Source organism: Calliopsis andreniformis, unplaced genomic scaffold, assembly GCF_051401765.1.
Source record: "Calliopsis andreniformis isolate RMS-2024a unplaced genomic scaffold, iyCalAndr_principal scaffold0022, whole genome shotgun sequence".
NCBI classification, from domain to species: domain Eukaryota; kingdom Metazoa; phylum Arthropoda; class Insecta; order Hymenoptera; family Andrenidae; genus Calliopsis; species Calliopsis andreniformis.
Genome location: NW_027480432.1, coordinates 1164376 through 1181833, shown reverse-complemented (window position 1 = coordinate 1181833; position 17458 = coordinate 1164376). Strand labels below are relative to the sequence as shown.

Genomic DNA, 17458 nt, shown 5'->3' with positions numbered 1-17458 from the left:
GTACGACGCTTCAGTTATTGCTCGGAGTGAATAACGGAGTAGGAAAGTCCGTTTCGTTAGTACGGTTAGTTATTCCAGGACATTAACCGTAACAGTCGACGGACATTGACAAAGTTTGGTATAGTTGGTTCGGTGCCCGAAATTCAGCCTCGTTTCTGGAGGAATTTTCGACCACCTCGGAGACTTGCGTATTCGGGCAAGTTTAAGCAGTGCTCGTAAAAACTTGGAGACGCTATCGGTACTGTCTGCAATTTAACTTTAGCAGTTATGAAACTTCATTTGATATTTCTTCTGATTAAGTTCCTCATAAATTGAAAGCATCCCTTATGAGCTACACTGGATGCAGGATGAAATTTAAGGACCATGATTTGTGATCGAGCAATGAAATAGATAATTAAATGATGAAATAGAACGAGAAATTTTAGAAAGATGCGTGCCGAGGCTGTGTCTGGCAAAGAGCGTATTAATACTACTGACGCGTCTGATTATTACATAATATAGCTACTGACTTAAATAGCGCCTACAAAATTAACTCTGCCTTCGACTCTGATAATATAGCATTAAATTAGAAAGTTAATAATGAAAAATCTGTAGAGTACAATTCATTTCTTTACGATTGCGAGAAGAAAAAGTCTACTCGAGGATTGAGTACGTATTAAAATTCGATCAATCAAAGAGAATAATATTAAAATGATCTGCCAACCACCACTGACCCTAAAGTAGTAGGCTCTGCCAACCTGTTTCGTGTATCTGTTTTTATGGCTCACAATATAGGAGAACGAATGATTAATGATATCTGGAGTAAAGCCAGAAAATCTTGATCTCTTGCTTCCATCGACGTTTGCATAGAAATCACATTTAAATTAATATACAATCATAAATAATGTATATTTATTTTGTTGCATACAGGCCTGAAATCACTTCAGGTTAAACTTACAAACAATTATGCAGAATTTAAATATAGAAATTAAATTTACAAACTGCTACGTTTACTTGTGTCTGTGTATTTGTTACAGATGCAAATATAATTGTATTAAAAGTACAGAATCAATCGATGTGCAACACATATATTTACAAATAATATTTCGGAGTATTATGTGATAAAAATAGATGGTTCAAGTAGCAAAAAATTGAGAGTAAATTATCTTAAGATAAATACAAGTGTAAATAATTACTATAAATTTGGCACATTACAATATCATAATAATAATAAAAATATTGTCGCAACTGAATCAGACAATTATTTAATAAATAGTAAACAAATTTCAAGAAAAGCAGCGATATATTGCTACGAATACTATTAATCGACTTTTCAGCATGAAGAGCACTTTCCTCCAATTTAAATTTGCATACACTTCACTCGTTTGCCAGCACTGCCCTCGTACGTAATCATGTATAATAATTTACGCTTAATTCGTGTATTTACATTCATTCGATAGGCAGTGCATTGCGCTATTTTTATTTACAATTTCGATTATTGCACACGCTATTTATAATAATCATTGAGAGTTTCGGTCATATTGGTCTGTTCCAAATAAATTAAGAAGATCAATATATTTTCGCTCACTCTTATAGGGTGTGTCATATGTACATATTTGTATCGTATACATCCTCAATATCATCTGTTCCGGCTCATATTGTGAAAGAATGATCTTAATCAATATTAATCGCTGTGTAGCTTCACGTATGCGAATTACGAGATAAAAACGTTTCTGCAGTGTGTTCTACATTTTCTACAATAGATTTATACAGTCATTGTTTAACTACTGAACTTCCGCACGAAAGTTAATTTTGCATTACAATCAAACAATATGTACATCGATAAAAAAAACTTGTAATAAAAAAGAAAGTGCGATAAAAAATTCTCTAACATTTACTTTACGGATTAATATACTTTATAGGAAATGTGTACCAATTCAGTCAAAATCTTATCAAAACCATGTAAATTCTATCAAACAATGATTACTAGATACACATGTACGTATTACTTCCTCATATAAATTTAAAACATTTCTGCTTATCGTGTGGTATTCTTGTTTTAAACAATATCGAATCAGCGCGATATTGTGTATTTAAAAGAGGCATGTACCCAAAAACCTGAAAGAGTATCAAGAATAAAAGTAGCTGAACTAAGATTACTCTTTAAAATTATAAAATATTACTCACCTGAGAGAAAAAGTTAATACATTTATGCCGTTCCTGAAAATGTGTGTCATCTTCTGAGAGAGAAACTGGACAGCCAGGACATCTGAAAGTCCAACGTGATGTGACCTAAGCAAAGTAATAACAAGTAAATATTTGGAAATAAAAAACACATCAAAATTTGAGAGACAATATTTATGTACCTTAACAGGTGGTTTCCTTGTAATGTGAGATATGAGGAAATTCATGGCAATATCCTCGCAATTCATGTATTCATCAACTTTATCTCGTATGGCCTGCGGTAGCCAATGAGTATACAGATATGTATAATATTTATGAATGAATGCAGCCCCTGTTAAAACCATTGATAACTCGCAAGAGTAATTCGAATTGTAATTCCAAGCGTTGTGATAATTTTGGTCCCAGGCATGGAAGCGACCAGGAAATCCTACGACGCGATCTCGGTGTTCTCTCCATACTCTGTAAATACAGCATAAATTCTATGTCAGTTTTTTGCACACTAATATTAGAAATAATAAAGAAATTACCTAAATCCAAACATTATTTCATCGTGTCTTAAGTGAGCGTCATCATCCACTGAAAGGACTGCTTCTGTTTCAATTGCATCAAATGGAAGAAATCTATTGTTTAAACTATTTCTAGGTGCTTTTATAACCTACGGCGAAAGGATCAATTTTTCACAAAAATAATTTAAAAAGATTACTATCCGTATTATCAATGAAATAAGTTAACAAATTACATGTATTGGAACTCCAATATCAGGCCATTTTAAGTCCTCCATAGGTGGTTTTGGACTATTCCATACCACTAGCACTTTATTCAAATATGGTAATCCGTACAGTCGAGCCAAAGAATTTATAAGAACTTGTTCTCTTTCATAAGTTAACATCACAATTGTGAATTGTTCTCTCGGATAGTTTCCTCCTAAGGCTTCGCTGAATTCTTTGCCTGCACCTCCAGCACCTTTACCAATCGGTCTGAAGCCAACTTCGGACCCTGCAATTCATGAAACCTCAATAAATAGTATGTATACTCCATTACTAACACAATGAATACTAATTTTATTTACCAAGGAATTTCGCATCACTAGGAAGGACGGTATCAAAAGGCAATTGTGGATATAAGTAAAATGGATCTACCCAGTCGTTCCAAATCTCATGGCCTTGAAGCAGCATTGTAGTGTAATTTCTCTTAAAAGCAGGAGATGGATACGGCGGTTCCAGAGGGCCCAAACTTTCTTCAGCCTCTGGCTCAGCAATAATGGCATCTGATTTTAAAGGCTACGAAGTAATAAATATAAGGTGGTTACATATAATGAAAAATAACCAATAGAATTATATATCATAATATTTACCACAAAGCTTTCATTAAAGACACTTGGACTGGCAGCTTGAGATGCTGGTAAAGGAGGAATGCCAAGTCTATCCCTAATAACTGCTACAATGGTATCTACTGCACCTTGTGCAGTACTTAGATATCGTTCCCATATTAATCGCCCTTGTCTACGCATACTTAGAAGATCAGTGTCGGGCACAGCGCGCAATAAAAAGTGCATTTCAGTCACTCTGGCCTTAGGCAGAAAAATTGCAGCTCTGCGCCAATTAATTACTTCATTGTAACTCAATGAAATTTGATCGCCGCCTAAAAAGACTGGAATAGATCCCGATCTTAAGGCTTCGTAAAGTCTAGCTTGCATAGATGAAGTAGTTATAAATGAAGCATTGCTAGGTGCTAAAATTAAAGCAAATGTAGATTCCTTCAATATGGCCTTCCTTGAAGACTCAGTTCCACACAGAGACCAGTCAAGAATTTCAACTACATTCCTTTCTTCTGAAGCTGGTATACATTCAAACTGAATGAAGAATTTATCCATGGTCATTCCAGTGCTCATATCTTTCAGATGTTGGATAATAAATGTATCTAAATTATTCTCATCAATTACTAATCTTTCTAAATCTACATCAGCATCATCAGTTTGATGGCCCATAGTTATAACTTTTGGAGATCTCATTTCTCCTTGGAAAGATAATAAATATTTCCTTCTTGCTGGTAGCATTTGTGCACACTCTTGCCACACATCACCACCTGGAGGTCCCAAAATTGGAGGGACAACTAAATCAAAGCCATCACGAAATTGATTTCTATAAAATGTTGATTGTACTATAATAGCTCTTCCTGTGTCTATATTACTAAAAATGTTTCCAGATTCTACAGACAGATCTCTACGTGCTAGATTCAATAAAACATGATTTCTACCATCTCCACCCCAATAAGGAAGTGCATGCAATTTCTTCACATCTACAGACTTCCTATATTTTTTATCAGTTTTATGTTGAGTGGAAAGGGCTTCTCCTATGAGCACTATAAATATACAAGCTTCTGCCGCATTAGCAGTGAGATGTGGATTATATCCTAATGTCTGTTTGATCGTAGTTTTTAAAAATCCATCAACATCCCAATCAGGATTTACTACAGAATACTGATCTGGATCATACAAATACACTGGGAATCCACTTGTTAATGCACAACGGCTGTGATCAAAACAATTATACATTCTACATGAATGCGGTATTGTACTTGGTAATACCACAGGAATAGAATCCATTAATATACGTTTGGGAGGAGCTAGTTCTGGTGTATTCCGTTCTACTGCTTCTCTCTGAGCCACTTGTGCTTGTTCAACACTAATTTTCAGCCTATCAAGATCTGTTTGTTGATGCAGTAATTCTTGCTTCAACTCATCAATTTTTTGGGTTAAACTACTGACTTCAACTTGCAACCTTTGCCTCTTTGCACTCAAATCCCTAAGCTCATTATTTACAGAAACTTTAATACGTAACATCTCTTCTATTCTCATTTTCAATTGAGAAGCTTTCATGGAAGTAAAATCCTCAAAAGCTTCTAATGTAGAAAATGTGCGATAAATATCTCTGCCTGAAGACCCAGATTCTACCTGTAACACGAATCTCATTGTCAAATCATTTTGTCATACTTTGGTATTTTCTTATAAATATTTTAGAAGAAAACAGTACCTTTGACAAATAATAATGAGTAAATAAAGGTACGATAAATAAAACTGCAGATGTTAATATGATGATCCGAAATAATTTGATATGTGTTATCCAATGACAAATTTCTCTTCCTGTTCCATTTTGATGGTGAAATGGAATTAATTCAAATGAACTTCCTCCCATTCTGACTATAGCAGACTATCATTCATGGCTATTTAAACCTCAAACCACTAAAGTTGTTTTGTAAATCCATAGAGTAGTCCTGCAAGTAAACATATGATTATATATCCAAAACCATCAATTTGTCCAAAATATCAAAATCATTTATGGATAGAAATGTTAAATTCAAGTATCAATCAACTTAAATCTCACCGAAAACATGATAATTGTCGAATTTTTACTGGTATCATTGATTAGTAACCTAACACAAATTGTTTTCCTTTACATTTCTTAGCAACTCTATCTGATGATTGTTACGCATGAACCATGAATATTCGTGAATATCATTACGACAGATTTAATAGAATGTAATTTATTCTAGACAAACGTTCCTACAAGAGATTGGGCTTAACAGATTATGCGGTAATAGTTGTCAAAATTACGCCACACTGTCCCCATTCGTAGGGAATCATCGAGAGTTAGAAAATATCTGTGTTATATTATTGTTTTCCTTCTAATGTTTATTCAATAGCTCTTTGACGTACGCTCTTACAACTTCACGCATGACTATTCATTTACACGCTACAATATTTACGATTTTACGATAGCCTTCCATTGTTTCTCGTGGAACATGAACATCGTTCTTCTTTTATAGCGCATAAGAAAAAAGAGCTTTGCATCAATACCAGCGAATGTTGGGCCAAATTATACAATGTTTCTTATGTTCTTTTTTTTAACCCTGTCATGCCGTAAGTGTGGCAGTTGACAAATTAAATGTAATCTTTTTAAATGACCCGCGACATTACTCCCAAAGTTACTTTCCTTCGGTAACGTCTGGTGGCATTACTTTATACATACTTTCCCGTTGATGTGTATTTGCATTTCTCGAGGCCTTCGCAGAGAACATGCGCATGTTCATGTCAAGTGCAGTGTAAAGGAAATAATATTTTGGCTTTCGGGGCCTAAAATTAGCTAAAATGGTGAGTTTTTGACGAGTTTCCGTGTCATCGTTAGAAAATGTTCTATACATCACGTATTTAACAACAGAATTGTTATTCGATTAGTGTATTCGTGTTGATGCAATGAAAATGTTGAAATAACCTATCGAGATTTAACGTTAATGATTCATTTCGCACGAAATACAAATTAATTTTGTGGCATTTCTTCTGACTAACTGCGTTGGAGAATAATGCCTCGATCTTTCCTTGCAAACCTGTGATAAATTATATTAGTGCTTGAAAGTCTTCGAATTTCGCAGTATCCTTTACTGCGAACATGTATAAAAAAAGTATTATAGTTGTTATATACGTAACGAAACCTTGATTGTTTATGAATCTTCTTTGACGTCGACACGAATGTTGCAATACTCCGAAATTCTAAATTTTATTGATGCTCCTTTGTATGAAAACTTTTCTTAATGGTGTGTAGTTTTGTGTGATGGTAAAGCAAGTTACAGTTTTATCACTTTTTCAACATCACATTAAACAGAGGTATTTATTGCAAATTTAATTCTTTGTTTCAGCATAAATTGAAACTCTCACAAAGGGATAAAGTAAAGAAATTCATAATGTTTACACAAACTGGAGAACAGACAGCAATTTATTGTTTGGCACAAAATGATTGGAAGCTGGATTTAGCAATTGATAATTATTTCCAAAATCCTGAGGCATATTACAAAGAACCAAAAAATTCAGTGGACAAAAAAAAATTGGAGATATTATTTAGTAGATATCAAGGTAATTATAGTGCATGTAAATTTCAGGAACATTTTATTGATATTCATATATAATTTGGCAATAAAAATAGATCCAAATGAACCAGATAAGATTACGGCAGATGGTATAATGAAATTTTTGGATGACTTGGGTTTAAGTCCTGAAAGCAAATTGGTACTAATCATTGCTTGGAAATTTAGAGCAGAAACACAATGTGAATTTACTAAAGATGAGTTTATGACTGGAATGATGGATCTAGGGTAACTTATAATATTTCTTTACCATTTCTTTATTGGAATAAGTACAAAATTGACTCCTATATTCTAATTCAATTTGCTGGGATTATTCTTCTAGGGTGGATAGTATAGATAAATTAAAAGCTCGTTTAAGTAGTCTAGAAAATGAATTAAGGGATCCCCAGAAATTCAAAGATTTTTATCATTTCACGTTCAATTATGCAAAAAATCCAGGACAAAAAGGTTTAGACCTTGATATGGCAATTGCTTATTGGAACATTGTATTAGATGATAAATTCAAGTTCCTGCCATTATGGTGTCAATTTTTACAGGTTAGAAATGAAATTTAATTGTGAGTTTAATTTAGATAATATAAATATTAATTTTTAATCGCAAAAGCAACACCAATTTTTAACAATTATGATATAGAAATAGTTAATATTGTTTTCTAGGAACACCATAAGAGGTCAATTCCAAAAGATACGTGGAATTTATTATTAGATTTTGCACTTATGATCAATCCTGATATGAGTAATTATGATGAAGAGGGAGCCTGGCCTGTATTGATAGACGATTTTGTAGAATGGGCCCAACCTAGAGTTTGTCAATCTCTCTAACATCTTTTTATTACATCTTTAACTTCATATAAAGAAAGCTTTATTTATTCACTTATAAAATCATATAATCAAGTGATACTTGATCATATTTTTCTGATGACACAACATCATTTTACTTTGTGTACAGAATATATGATAATGAGGCAGGAGTACTATAATCTCTAAGAACACTTCATATTGTATAATAACGCTATAATGTAAAAAATTACAGAAGATTGGTTACCAGCAGTAAATTACCTGCATATATTTGAAAATTAGAGTTAAAAGTCTTTTATCAACTTTAGCCAAAATTATTTAATACTGACATGTAGTCTTACGATGCTATTGCACACTTAAATTTGCATTATTATGCATTCAACTGTACAAAGTAATATGATGTATAATCAGTTTGCTGTTAAAGAAAAAAAATAGTAACAGTGGAAAATGTTGCTCAATTACCGATGGTACTTGCAAACATTAGAAGAAATCGCGCACTGTGTTGTTCTTTTGCAGAAGTTTGACTTCATAAGGAAAAATGACAAAAAAATTCGTTCATACCTTTTTGTAGATAGTAATTCCTAGAAGCTGCGTTATTAAAAATTGTTATTGAATGAATTTTACGACACTCTACATAACACTTGTAATATATATACAAAAAACATGGAGAGAAAAGTGTGTATTTTAAAAGTAATGCTATTTCGGCACTGCTATACTTATCTCTTCTTAGAAAAAGATTTGTTTCTGTTTCTATTAGTAAAAAAAAATATTTATATTGTAATTCTGAGGTACTATAGATGTTAGGAAAAATAAATTAAGAATTTTTTACAAGTTTAAATGATGAGTTTCATTAAAAATATATTTGTTTCATAATCTTAACAAAATTCTACTTCGTGAATTCATAGTTATGTGAGAAGATTTTTTTAATGTTAAAAGAGAATACATTTATTTATTGAAATAGATTTGATTCTTATAAAAAATCTTCTAATTGCACTACAAAGTATTAATTACTATCGTTTTACGTTTTATGTTGTCTTTTTATTTCACATTACAAAGTGTTATTAATGCTTGTGTAGTTTTTAGTACAGTATATATGAATTTTTAATACTAATCGCTTTTATTTATATACATATAATATAAAAAGATTAAAGAAACATAATGTATAAAATATATATCTCCACAACTTTATAGTTACTAATTAAGAAATCAAAAGATTATATTCACAATTAGGTATACAAACATTCAAAGGTGCAAAGTAGTAAATTAGTAACACAAAAATACGTCGTCCACAAATTTTGGATTATATTTTATAAAAAGATTGACACGAAATGAAAGGAAAAGTTCTGACTGATGTATCCATTCTAAAACAAGTCCAGTCACATATTGCGGGGATACGTTAACGCAGTGCGAGAAAAATTCCTTAAAACTGTACTTTATTTCATTTGAAGTAGTAAAAAGATACTATCTGCAGAATGAAGGTACATTATTTTTTTAATAGTTTCAACATTGCGTGAACAAAAGAGAATTGTAATAGTTTTAAACAAAAATTGTACATAATGTAAATAAATGTATCAGTCTTAATCTATATAACATGTTTAATTCAATAAAAATACCGCAATTATTATACCACATTAATTACTTTTAATTAAAATGCTTCTAACAATAATAGTGAAATAAATTTCTTAATCGTATTTAAATTTTACTATTTTTTTAATATATTTTTAGATTTTCAAGGTATTTACATGAGCATACATAAAAAATTGAACTATTCTAATCTATGGTGCTTTTTGCAGTGACTGCCACAGTTACACAAAGATTTACAGCTGCAGCTTGAATTGTGTGGGTAGAGAAAAGCTAGTTCATATTCTGTTGCTTTTGTATTGTAACAATTATTTAATATATCCTCAATATACCAGTCACATAAAAGTTTCAACTTATCCATAGTTGTCTATAATATTTTATCTACTGTTAATCTAATATATGTACATTTCTGATACTATTAAAAAATTATTTGTCAAATGCAATTGCAAATTCTTACTTGGGCAATTACTAATCCTCGATTTGCATTTACAAGGGTATTATGACTATGAGAATCAATAAAAGTTATCTGAAGAAACAAATTTTTGTATTAAATATCTATATTAATTTTATCAAAACACTGAAGAAATACCTTACCATGTGAGTGCTCTCTTGAAATATAAATAATACTGTACGGCCACAAGTAATAAGAAGCATGAATAAATTTTTAGATTTTGGTGCTGCATACCATTTGCATATAAAACTATTTACATGCTGGTATAAACCTTTTTCAATTCTTTCATAAAATACTTGAAATGTCTATAGTATACACAACATATTTATAAAAATAATCTGCTATGGAATAACTTTATAGAGATATGAATCTATCATATTTATACCCATTCTCTTAATAAATTTAAACTTCTGCCTCCATGTTTCAACGCCTCCTCTATACTAAGGTAGGGATGAGAAACTAATCCTTTTTTAACAATCCATGCATGAATTGCATAACCCTCTATCATAGCTTCAGCTAAAATAGTAGTAATTTCAGGGCATTTTTCAATATTATGTATTAATAATCCTGTCTGAGATATTCTTTGTGCCACAAGAAGACAAATAAGAGTACATGCTTTACTAACTGCAACATGAATGTACGAATTATGACAGAATTAAATAAATATATCAAAGTAAAACTGTACCTTTTTGTCCCGGCAAAAAACGACTTTGGGAAAATTCTTCTTCGTACCAATATATTGCGACTCTATTGCCGAAATAATGTTTAGTGTACGAAGGGAAGTGAGAATTAATCAAGGGAGATAAGGACATAATTAACCTCTTAAGCGCTTAAAACAGGAATAATTGTCATGTATTGGTGCATTACACTCCGCTTAAGGTAAATATGATGAAGCTAAACGAAATTTCTATACTGTGTTTTTTACGTCTTCATAAAGCTGGGTAAAAAGGCACTTTACTCGATTTAAGAAAGCGCTTAAGAGGTTAACATGTTACTTTTTACTTGGTAATTTCATAGTCGAAATCATTTTTTCCTACTGTTTCTAATTCAATGTATTCATACAAAAATGTTACTATGTCAACTTCATTATGGACCAATAGCATATAATAAAATTGTTTATTTATTCCCTTCAATGGAGTACATACATCTCTTATTAAAAGCCCCTATCCCTTTAAGTAATTAATTGTTTATTTATGTATATGTCTGCATGTTAAGAGTTCAGAACATTTATTTATGAATAGCATAATAAATTTTATAATGTTGTTATGTGTGGAAATTGTTTATTTATTGCAAAAACAGAATTAGAAAAATTTCTGGGGGCACCGGGCCCTGATGATACGGCCCTTAAGAAAAGATGCTAGCGACAGCTTCGACATCTAGCGGCGATCCGCGAACTAACATTTTCGGTAGGTACCTATACATACATTTTTTAAATCATTAATAAAACATTAACAAACATTATTATTATGGAAAATCGTTCAGAATATTGTCTTAATGTATAAAATAAATTAAATAATAAAGTTTGAGCAGTGTATTTGGTAAAAACATACACTTTTACGTGGATTAATTACTTCTGCTATTGTTAACTTATTTATTTATTGATTTGCGGGTCATTTGATGATGCAGAATGCTTTTAGAGTCTCTACATATCATTTTGCAACGATAAAAGTGCGTAGAAATTGTTTATTTATTGTAAAAACAAACTTTGTAAAAAATGAATTAAAATCGTGTTGATGGCGCCATCTAGCGGACCGTCTGCTAACTAAAAGTATAAACTAAGTTTAGTTTTGGGGCGCAACCACTAGATGGCGCCACCAACACGATTTTAATTCATTTTTTACAAAGTTTGTTTTTACAATAAATAAACAATTTCTACGCACTTTTATCGTTGCAAAATGATATGTAGAGACTCTAAAAGCATTCTGCATCATCAAATGACCCGCAAATCAATAAATAAATAAGTTAACAATAGCAGAAGTAAGTAATCCACGTAAAAGTGTATGTTTTTAACAAATACACTGTTCAAACTTTATTATTTAATTTATTTTATACATTAAGACAATATTCTGAACGATTTTCCATAATAATAATGTTTGTTAATGTTTTATTAATGATTTAAAAAATGTATGTATAGGTGCCTACTGAAAATGTTAGTTCGCGGATCGCCGCTAGATGTCGAAGCTGTCGCTAGCATCTTTTCTTAAGGGCCGTATCATCAGGGCCCGGTGCCCCCAGAAATTTTTCTAATTCTGTTTTTGTAATAAATAAACAATTTCTGTGAACTTTTATCATTGCAGAATGATGTGTAGAGATTTTTTAACAACAAAATTGTTTATTTAATGTTATAATCATTTAAATAGGTATAGCATTTCAATGCCAGTAAACTAGATAGACGTCTGAAACGCTTCCTCTTAATAACAACTAGTATTTTTAATTTGTATTGTTTCAGAATATGTTATACAGACCATATAAAATGTATAGGGCATTGAAGTACTAATACTGATAAAATAAAAACATTTTTCTCTTATTTTGTATACATTTTAATAAATTACTTGAAATTTCAATACATGTATTTCACACGTGTGCTTAACCGAATGATGTCGCGTGCGTACGACAGTGTGTAGTTTCTTTTGATCTATAAACAACGTGAATGACAGATATTTCTAAATGAAAGATTTGTGAAAATATTGCAAAACATGTACAGTTATACTCGCAAAATAATATGCACTTATAAGAAACTTTAAATGCAATTAAAATCAGTGACTGCAGTATTTGCAGAAAGGGACGAATACACTTGACTGAGACTGTGATTGTTGAAGAATTTGAAACAATAATGGAGTGCATAGTGGCGAATGTGGATAATATGAAATTTGATATTGAAGTTGCTCTTGATGAACAATATGGAGCACTTCCTTTACCATTTACTGGAATGGATAGTACGTAATTATTTTTTCTTTACCTACATCGACACACATGATAAGGTTATGCACTCGTCAATTCAAAAACATTGAGATATAAAAAGCATGTTAATGAATCTCACTGGAACATAAAATGATGGGCAGTGTTGCTGTATATTTCTGGAATGAAACATATTTATTGACTTTTTTTTTTTTTTTTCATGAAAATACCAGTCTTCTAATGTATGTTTACATTGTTTACTTGTCATGGATTATATTTATCTATCTTTTTTTCATGCAATTTGTAGAATCCACAGCTGCAGTATGTCAATTCTATCCCAGAGGCACATGTGTTAAAGGAGCGTCATGTCCATTTAGGCATGTACGTGGAGACCGTACAATTGTATGTAAACATTGGTTAAGAGGTCTTTGTAAAAAGGGTGATCAATGTGAATTCCTACATGAGTATGATATGACCAAAATGCCAGAATGTTATTTTTATTCTAGATTTAGTAAGTATACTTACACATTGCATATATGCATTATTCTTATTTTCAAAATTGATTTTTTTACTTTTTGCATGTTACTCCTCCTTAATGTTTTTCTTTCTCTGATATTGCTAAGTTTTCCCAGTATAGGTGTGTTAAAATGAATTATGAATTATTAGATGCCTGCCACAACAAGGAATGTCCATTCTTACACATTGATCCAGAAACAAAAGTCAGAGATTGTCCTTGGTATGATCGTGGATTCTGTAGGCATGGACCTTTATGTAGACACAGACACGTACGTCGCGTTCTTTGTATGGCATACTTAGCAGGATTTTGTCCTGAAGGTCCAAATTGTAAATTTATGCAGTAAGTTTTGTAACAAATTCATTTTCGCTGAAGTACTTCATTCAGATTCATAGATACTTTACACAATGATCTCTATTTTTAGTCCAAGATTTGAATTACCAGCAGTGCAAGATATGCAACCCAAAGAAGGAAAGAAAGTTATGATCACTTGTCATTTTTGTGGAGAAGGTGGTCACAAAGCTATATACTGTAATAAAATGCCACCTGACGTGCGTGAAGCACAAGTTAGACAAGAAATAGAAGGCAATTCTCACACCACGCATCATATGAACATGCATAATGGACCACCTCCTCGAGGACCGCAAAAGCCGCTCGAGGAAGTTACTTGTTACAAATGTGGAACTAAAGGCCATTATGCCAACAAATGTCCAAAGGGCCACTTAGCATTTTTAAGTCATGCCGGAGGCAGCGGAAGTGGAAATCAAAATCAGAATTACCGCAGATGATTTCGTTTATTTTATATGTGTAAGATTAATATTGTGATTCTATTTTAATTTAGTAAGATCACTTACCTGTAAAAATTTCTATATTACATAGTAAAGTAAGTTTATTACAAATTGATATTGAAACTTAATACAATAATTCCAGTACCCATGCGTAATATAAAGTAAAAAATATATATAGAAAAGAAATAATTCGATGCGATGGAAACTATTGATTGAAAGGATATTGCAAGCGAAAATATCATCAAGTACTGTAACAAAATTAAGTATTTATTGTTTAAAAGAATTGAAGATATTCCTAATTAAGTAGTTATTATACTTTATAAATGTATTTAAAGAATATTCACTAAATTATGAGATACACTAGTCCTATAAATTCCATCGATTTTCGACAGAGAATGTTATAAAAAGATATATTTGTTTATCGCTAATTTATTTTTCCTTCGCAACGTTGAACATGGGAAGACGTACTTCGCCATTCGTGTATGTACTGGCATTGTAAGACTATTAAATTTTTTAATTTCCACTAGAATATCAACAATATTCATTTTTTACGTGACTATTACAAGAAATATTAAATTCCTCCGTGAATAGTTGTGCATTCAATGTTTAAAATGTACTTCATCCTTTCTTCACAAACGTGTATTATACTTTTATATTCAATAGAATATGTTGTATCTAGATACGTTCTGTATTAAAAGGAAATTCCAAATCATCAGGAGAATGAAGATACTAAATGTCACTTTTTTATATAAAAAAGTAATTACCATGACGTTTCAATTAGAAACAATGATATTCTATTCCCACAACTATGTTTCTTATCATGTTGCATTATAATTGATAACTTCAACATAATTAGCAGGGAAAAGTCCATAAGTTCCATCAGGTCCGAGGCCTTGCCACCAACCTTCGTCAATCGCATCTATATGTGTTATAATATCTCCAGGATCAAACGTGATTTCTGTATCATCAGCTGCCTGATAATCATATAAAGCCCTCGCTACTGTTCCTTGATTGTTTGGATCAAAATACAAATACTGCCCATCCATTTGATTATACAATTCATTTTCAGTAACCGCTTCTTTTGTCACTGACGACTGTTCAGCTTCCTCGTGTGATTCAGTCGTTTTCGACTCTTCCGATTGATTTTGAGTTACGGGCAAACTTTGGGCGGAATTTGTTACTGTATCTACTGTGTTCATTTCTGTCTTCACTTCCTCCTGTACTTTCGCATTAGGTATTTCTTTAACTTGAGTTTCTTCAAGTGCTTTTTTAGCTGCTTCTACATGACTACTTTTTTGTATATACGGCTGCTGTGCTGACGTAGACTTCATTTGACCGGCAGCTGAATTCTGTTCAAAAACAGCTCGTGCATTTATTGTTCTTTGAGCAATTAATTGTTGCGTTTCTTTAGTTCTTTGTCGTCTCAATTCCTCGCTCCGCGATTTATGATCATCTTCTTGATCGTTATTGTAATGCTGACTTGCTGCTATTTGATTTCGTATATTATTAGCTTCCTCAGCACGTTGTTCTGCCAATTTTTGTCTTGCTATTGAATTTTCTTTAGCAGTAACCTACAAAAAAAATATTGAGATTATTAAACGTGAATCATTTAATTTATATATAAAGTACATGTATTTACTTGTTGTTCTCTGAGTAAAGCTTCCTTCTCCTCCCGAGTTCTAATTTCTTCTTCAAGTCGTTGCCGTTCTTGCTCGCATTTCACGCGTTCCTGTTCTAATCTCTTCTTTTCTTCCATTTCTTCTTTTTGCCAAAATTGATCGCGTTCAGTCGCATTTATTTCTTGCTCGGGAATTACTCTGTAACGTGTATTTGCTCTATGTCTTTCAATAATCTACTACTACTTATAGTCAATGCAATGAAGCTGCATACCTGCGATATGTGGTACCAACTGGACCTGTATTACCTTCATTTTCTCCTCGTGGCTCATTAAATTTATAAGCAGAAGCAGTTGCTCTGGCAAGTTTTTCCATAATAGAATCCACTTCAACATCATCCTCAGACCTAGCAGTAATAGTTATATGAGCACCTTTTAATAATCTCTCCACATCTCTAATATGATTTGCACATGTTCCCTTTCTAACTATTGGGGCTCCTTCTCCTTGCTAAAATATTATCAATACATTTTGTATCTTATCATTTGATACATTTAGTATCTTATCACAGATATGCAATAAAATGATTTTATGTCTTTTGCACTTAAATGCTTACCCAATTTATTAACAGACATTTTGGTAGACTTGTTTTAGTGTCTATTACACGACAAAAGGCATACATAATGTGGCTACTGTTTAAACGGTCAATCATCTCCTCCAAACCTCCATCACCAGTTCCAACAACTTTCAAATTATTAGTCTGTCCCTCATATCCAAACAAAGCCCTGCACAAAAGATTATATACATTATTACGTAAGTGTTATTACATTTTTTAAAGCAACTGTCTTGTTGCTAATACCTATTATATACAAAATAAAAAAATTCAACAGTAATATAATGCCTGATAAGCATTTTTTTACTGAACACAATAAATATTTCAAAGTCTATAGGTGACTTTTGTGTCATGAATTATTTCGCATGTTTTATGACAGTATGCACATAATCGCATACGTTACGGTATTTATATTGATCGATAATGATAAAAAGAACAATTTTCAAACATAAAAGTGCAATTTATGTGTGGATTTAATTGAACTTTTCAGTTATTCATAAAACTGACGCGAATTCGCAGCCGGACCAATGACATGTGTAACAGTGAAGGAAAAGGTGCAAGCCTACCAGTTAGTTGACGATTTGTCTTCGACTACGCTATGCCAGGCAGCCACCAAGGAGTCTTTATTTTTCGTTAAATTAATTGACATGGTTCCCCGATTAGATCATAAGAGATCGACTGAAACGACAAATCTGAACGGATTGCTATCGGCAAATTAACGTCACAGACGCATCTTCTCCTTTCGCCTTTTTGATTAAATGTCAACGCCCTTCTGTTACCAACCGTAAAACGATGATCTTTCTCTGTATACGTTAAATTCGGACCATTCTGCGAATACTTAAACAAATTCGTCGATAAACAGTTACACTATGCGTCAAATTGTAACTCACATTGAAATATATTTTGAGAAAACTTTAATGTAAAGCCGAACTCGATGGAACCCTTCTCACTTGTCATGTATAGAACTATTGGCAGTGATACGCATCGTATGCAGCTTACCCCCAATCGTTAAAGATAACACGAACGAATAGAATGCACGATACAATCGAAGTATTTCATATAATATGTAATGTATAAAATAATAAAATGTATTCTAATTTTCAATTTTCTAATTTTCAACTGG

The 17458-nt window shown here is 32.1% G+C and overlaps 5 protein-coding genes across 12 annotated transcripts; 2 read left to right on the top strand and 3 right to left on the bottom strand.

Annotated features, from left to right (window-relative positions):
• Positions 1-998: 998 nt before the first annotated feature.
• On the bottom strand, positions 999-6140 carry Botv (tripeptidyl-peptidase 2). The gene is made up of 9 exons (XM_076390520.1): positions 5547-6140; positions 5196-5436; positions 3518-5116; positions 3233-3443; positions 2903-3159; positions 2691-2818; positions 2346-2622; positions 2167-2271; positions 999-2097 (listed from the first exon to the last, which is right to left on the bottom strand). Exons 2-9 carry the CDS (start codon positions 5355-5357, stop codon positions 1993-1995), a joined length of 2844 nt encoding a protein of 947 aa, XP_076246635.1. The 5' UTR covers positions 5358-5436; positions 5547-6140; the 3' UTR covers positions 999-1992.
• A 74-nt stretch (positions 6141-6214) lies between these two features.
• On the top strand, positions 6215-9512 carry Sccro (defective in cullin neddylation 1 domain containing SCCRO). Of its 2 annotated transcripts, none has more exons than XM_076390898.1 (5): positions 6215-6313; positions 6856-7069; positions 7140-7308; positions 7403-7616; positions 7737-9512. In XM_076390898.1, the coding sequence occupies exons 1-5, from the start codon at positions 6311-6313 to the stop codon at positions 7899-7901; spliced, it is 765 nt and encodes a 254-aa protein (XP_076247013.1). In that variant the 5' UTR covers positions 6215-6310; the 3' UTR covers positions 7902-9512. The 2 variants fall into 2 exon arrangements, with proteins under 2 accessions (XP_076247013.1, XP_076247014.1); XM_076390899.1 differs by lacking the exon at positions 6215-6313 and adding an exon at positions 6340-6753.
• LOC143186988 (uncharacterized) lies at positions 9497-11036 on the bottom strand. Its single transcript, XM_076390897.1, has 5 exons — positions 10595-11036; positions 10295-10533; positions 10053-10214; positions 9916-9984; positions 9497-9825 (listed from the first exon to the last, which is right to left on the bottom strand). The coding sequence occupies exons 1-5, from the start codon at positions 10719-10721 to the stop codon at positions 9643-9645; spliced, it is 780 nt and encodes a 259-aa protein (XP_076247012.1). The 5' UTR covers positions 10722-11036; the 3' UTR covers positions 9497-9642.
• Positions 11037-12556: 1520 nt separating this feature from the next.
• Clp (cleavage and polyadenylation specificity factor subunit 4) lies at positions 12557-14424 on the top strand. Of its 2 annotated transcripts, XM_076391246.1 has the most exons (4): positions 12557-12845; positions 13115-13318; positions 13474-13663; positions 13746-14424. In XM_076391246.1, exons 1-4 carry the CDS (start codon positions 12743-12745, stop codon positions 14107-14109), a joined length of 861 nt encoding a protein of 286 aa, XP_076247361.1. In that variant the 5' UTR covers positions 12557-12742; the 3' UTR covers positions 14110-14424. The 2 variants fall into 2 exon arrangements, with proteins under 2 accessions (XP_076247361.1, XP_076247360.1); XM_076391245.1 differs by lacking the exon at positions 12557-12845 and having other exon boundaries at positions 12957-13318.
• A 98-nt stretch (positions 14425-14522) lies between these two features.
• Positions 14523-17449, bottom strand: Abp1 (Actin binding protein 1). Of its 6 annotated transcripts, none has more exons than XR_013003158.1 (7): positions 17335-17449; positions 16902-17172; positions 16339-16507; positions 16000-16232; positions 15749-15926; positions 14874-15680; positions 14523-14795 (listed from the first exon to the last, which is right to left on the bottom strand). XR_013003158.1 is itself a non-coding variant. In XM_076391242.1 (5 exons), the coding sequence occupies exons 1-5, from the start codon at positions 16982-16984 to the stop codon at positions 14928-14930; spliced, it is 1416 nt and encodes a 471-aa protein (XP_076247357.1). In that variant the 5' UTR covers positions 16985-17294; the 3' UTR covers positions 14523-14927. The 6 variants fall into 6 exon arrangements, 1 of the variants encoding a protein (XP_076247357.1); XR_013003159.1 differs by lacking the exon at positions 17335-17449 and adding an exon at positions 17226-17240; XR_013003157.1 differs by lacking the exon at positions 17335-17449 and having other exon boundaries at positions 16902-17294.
• Positions 17450-17458: the final 9 nt, after the last annotated feature.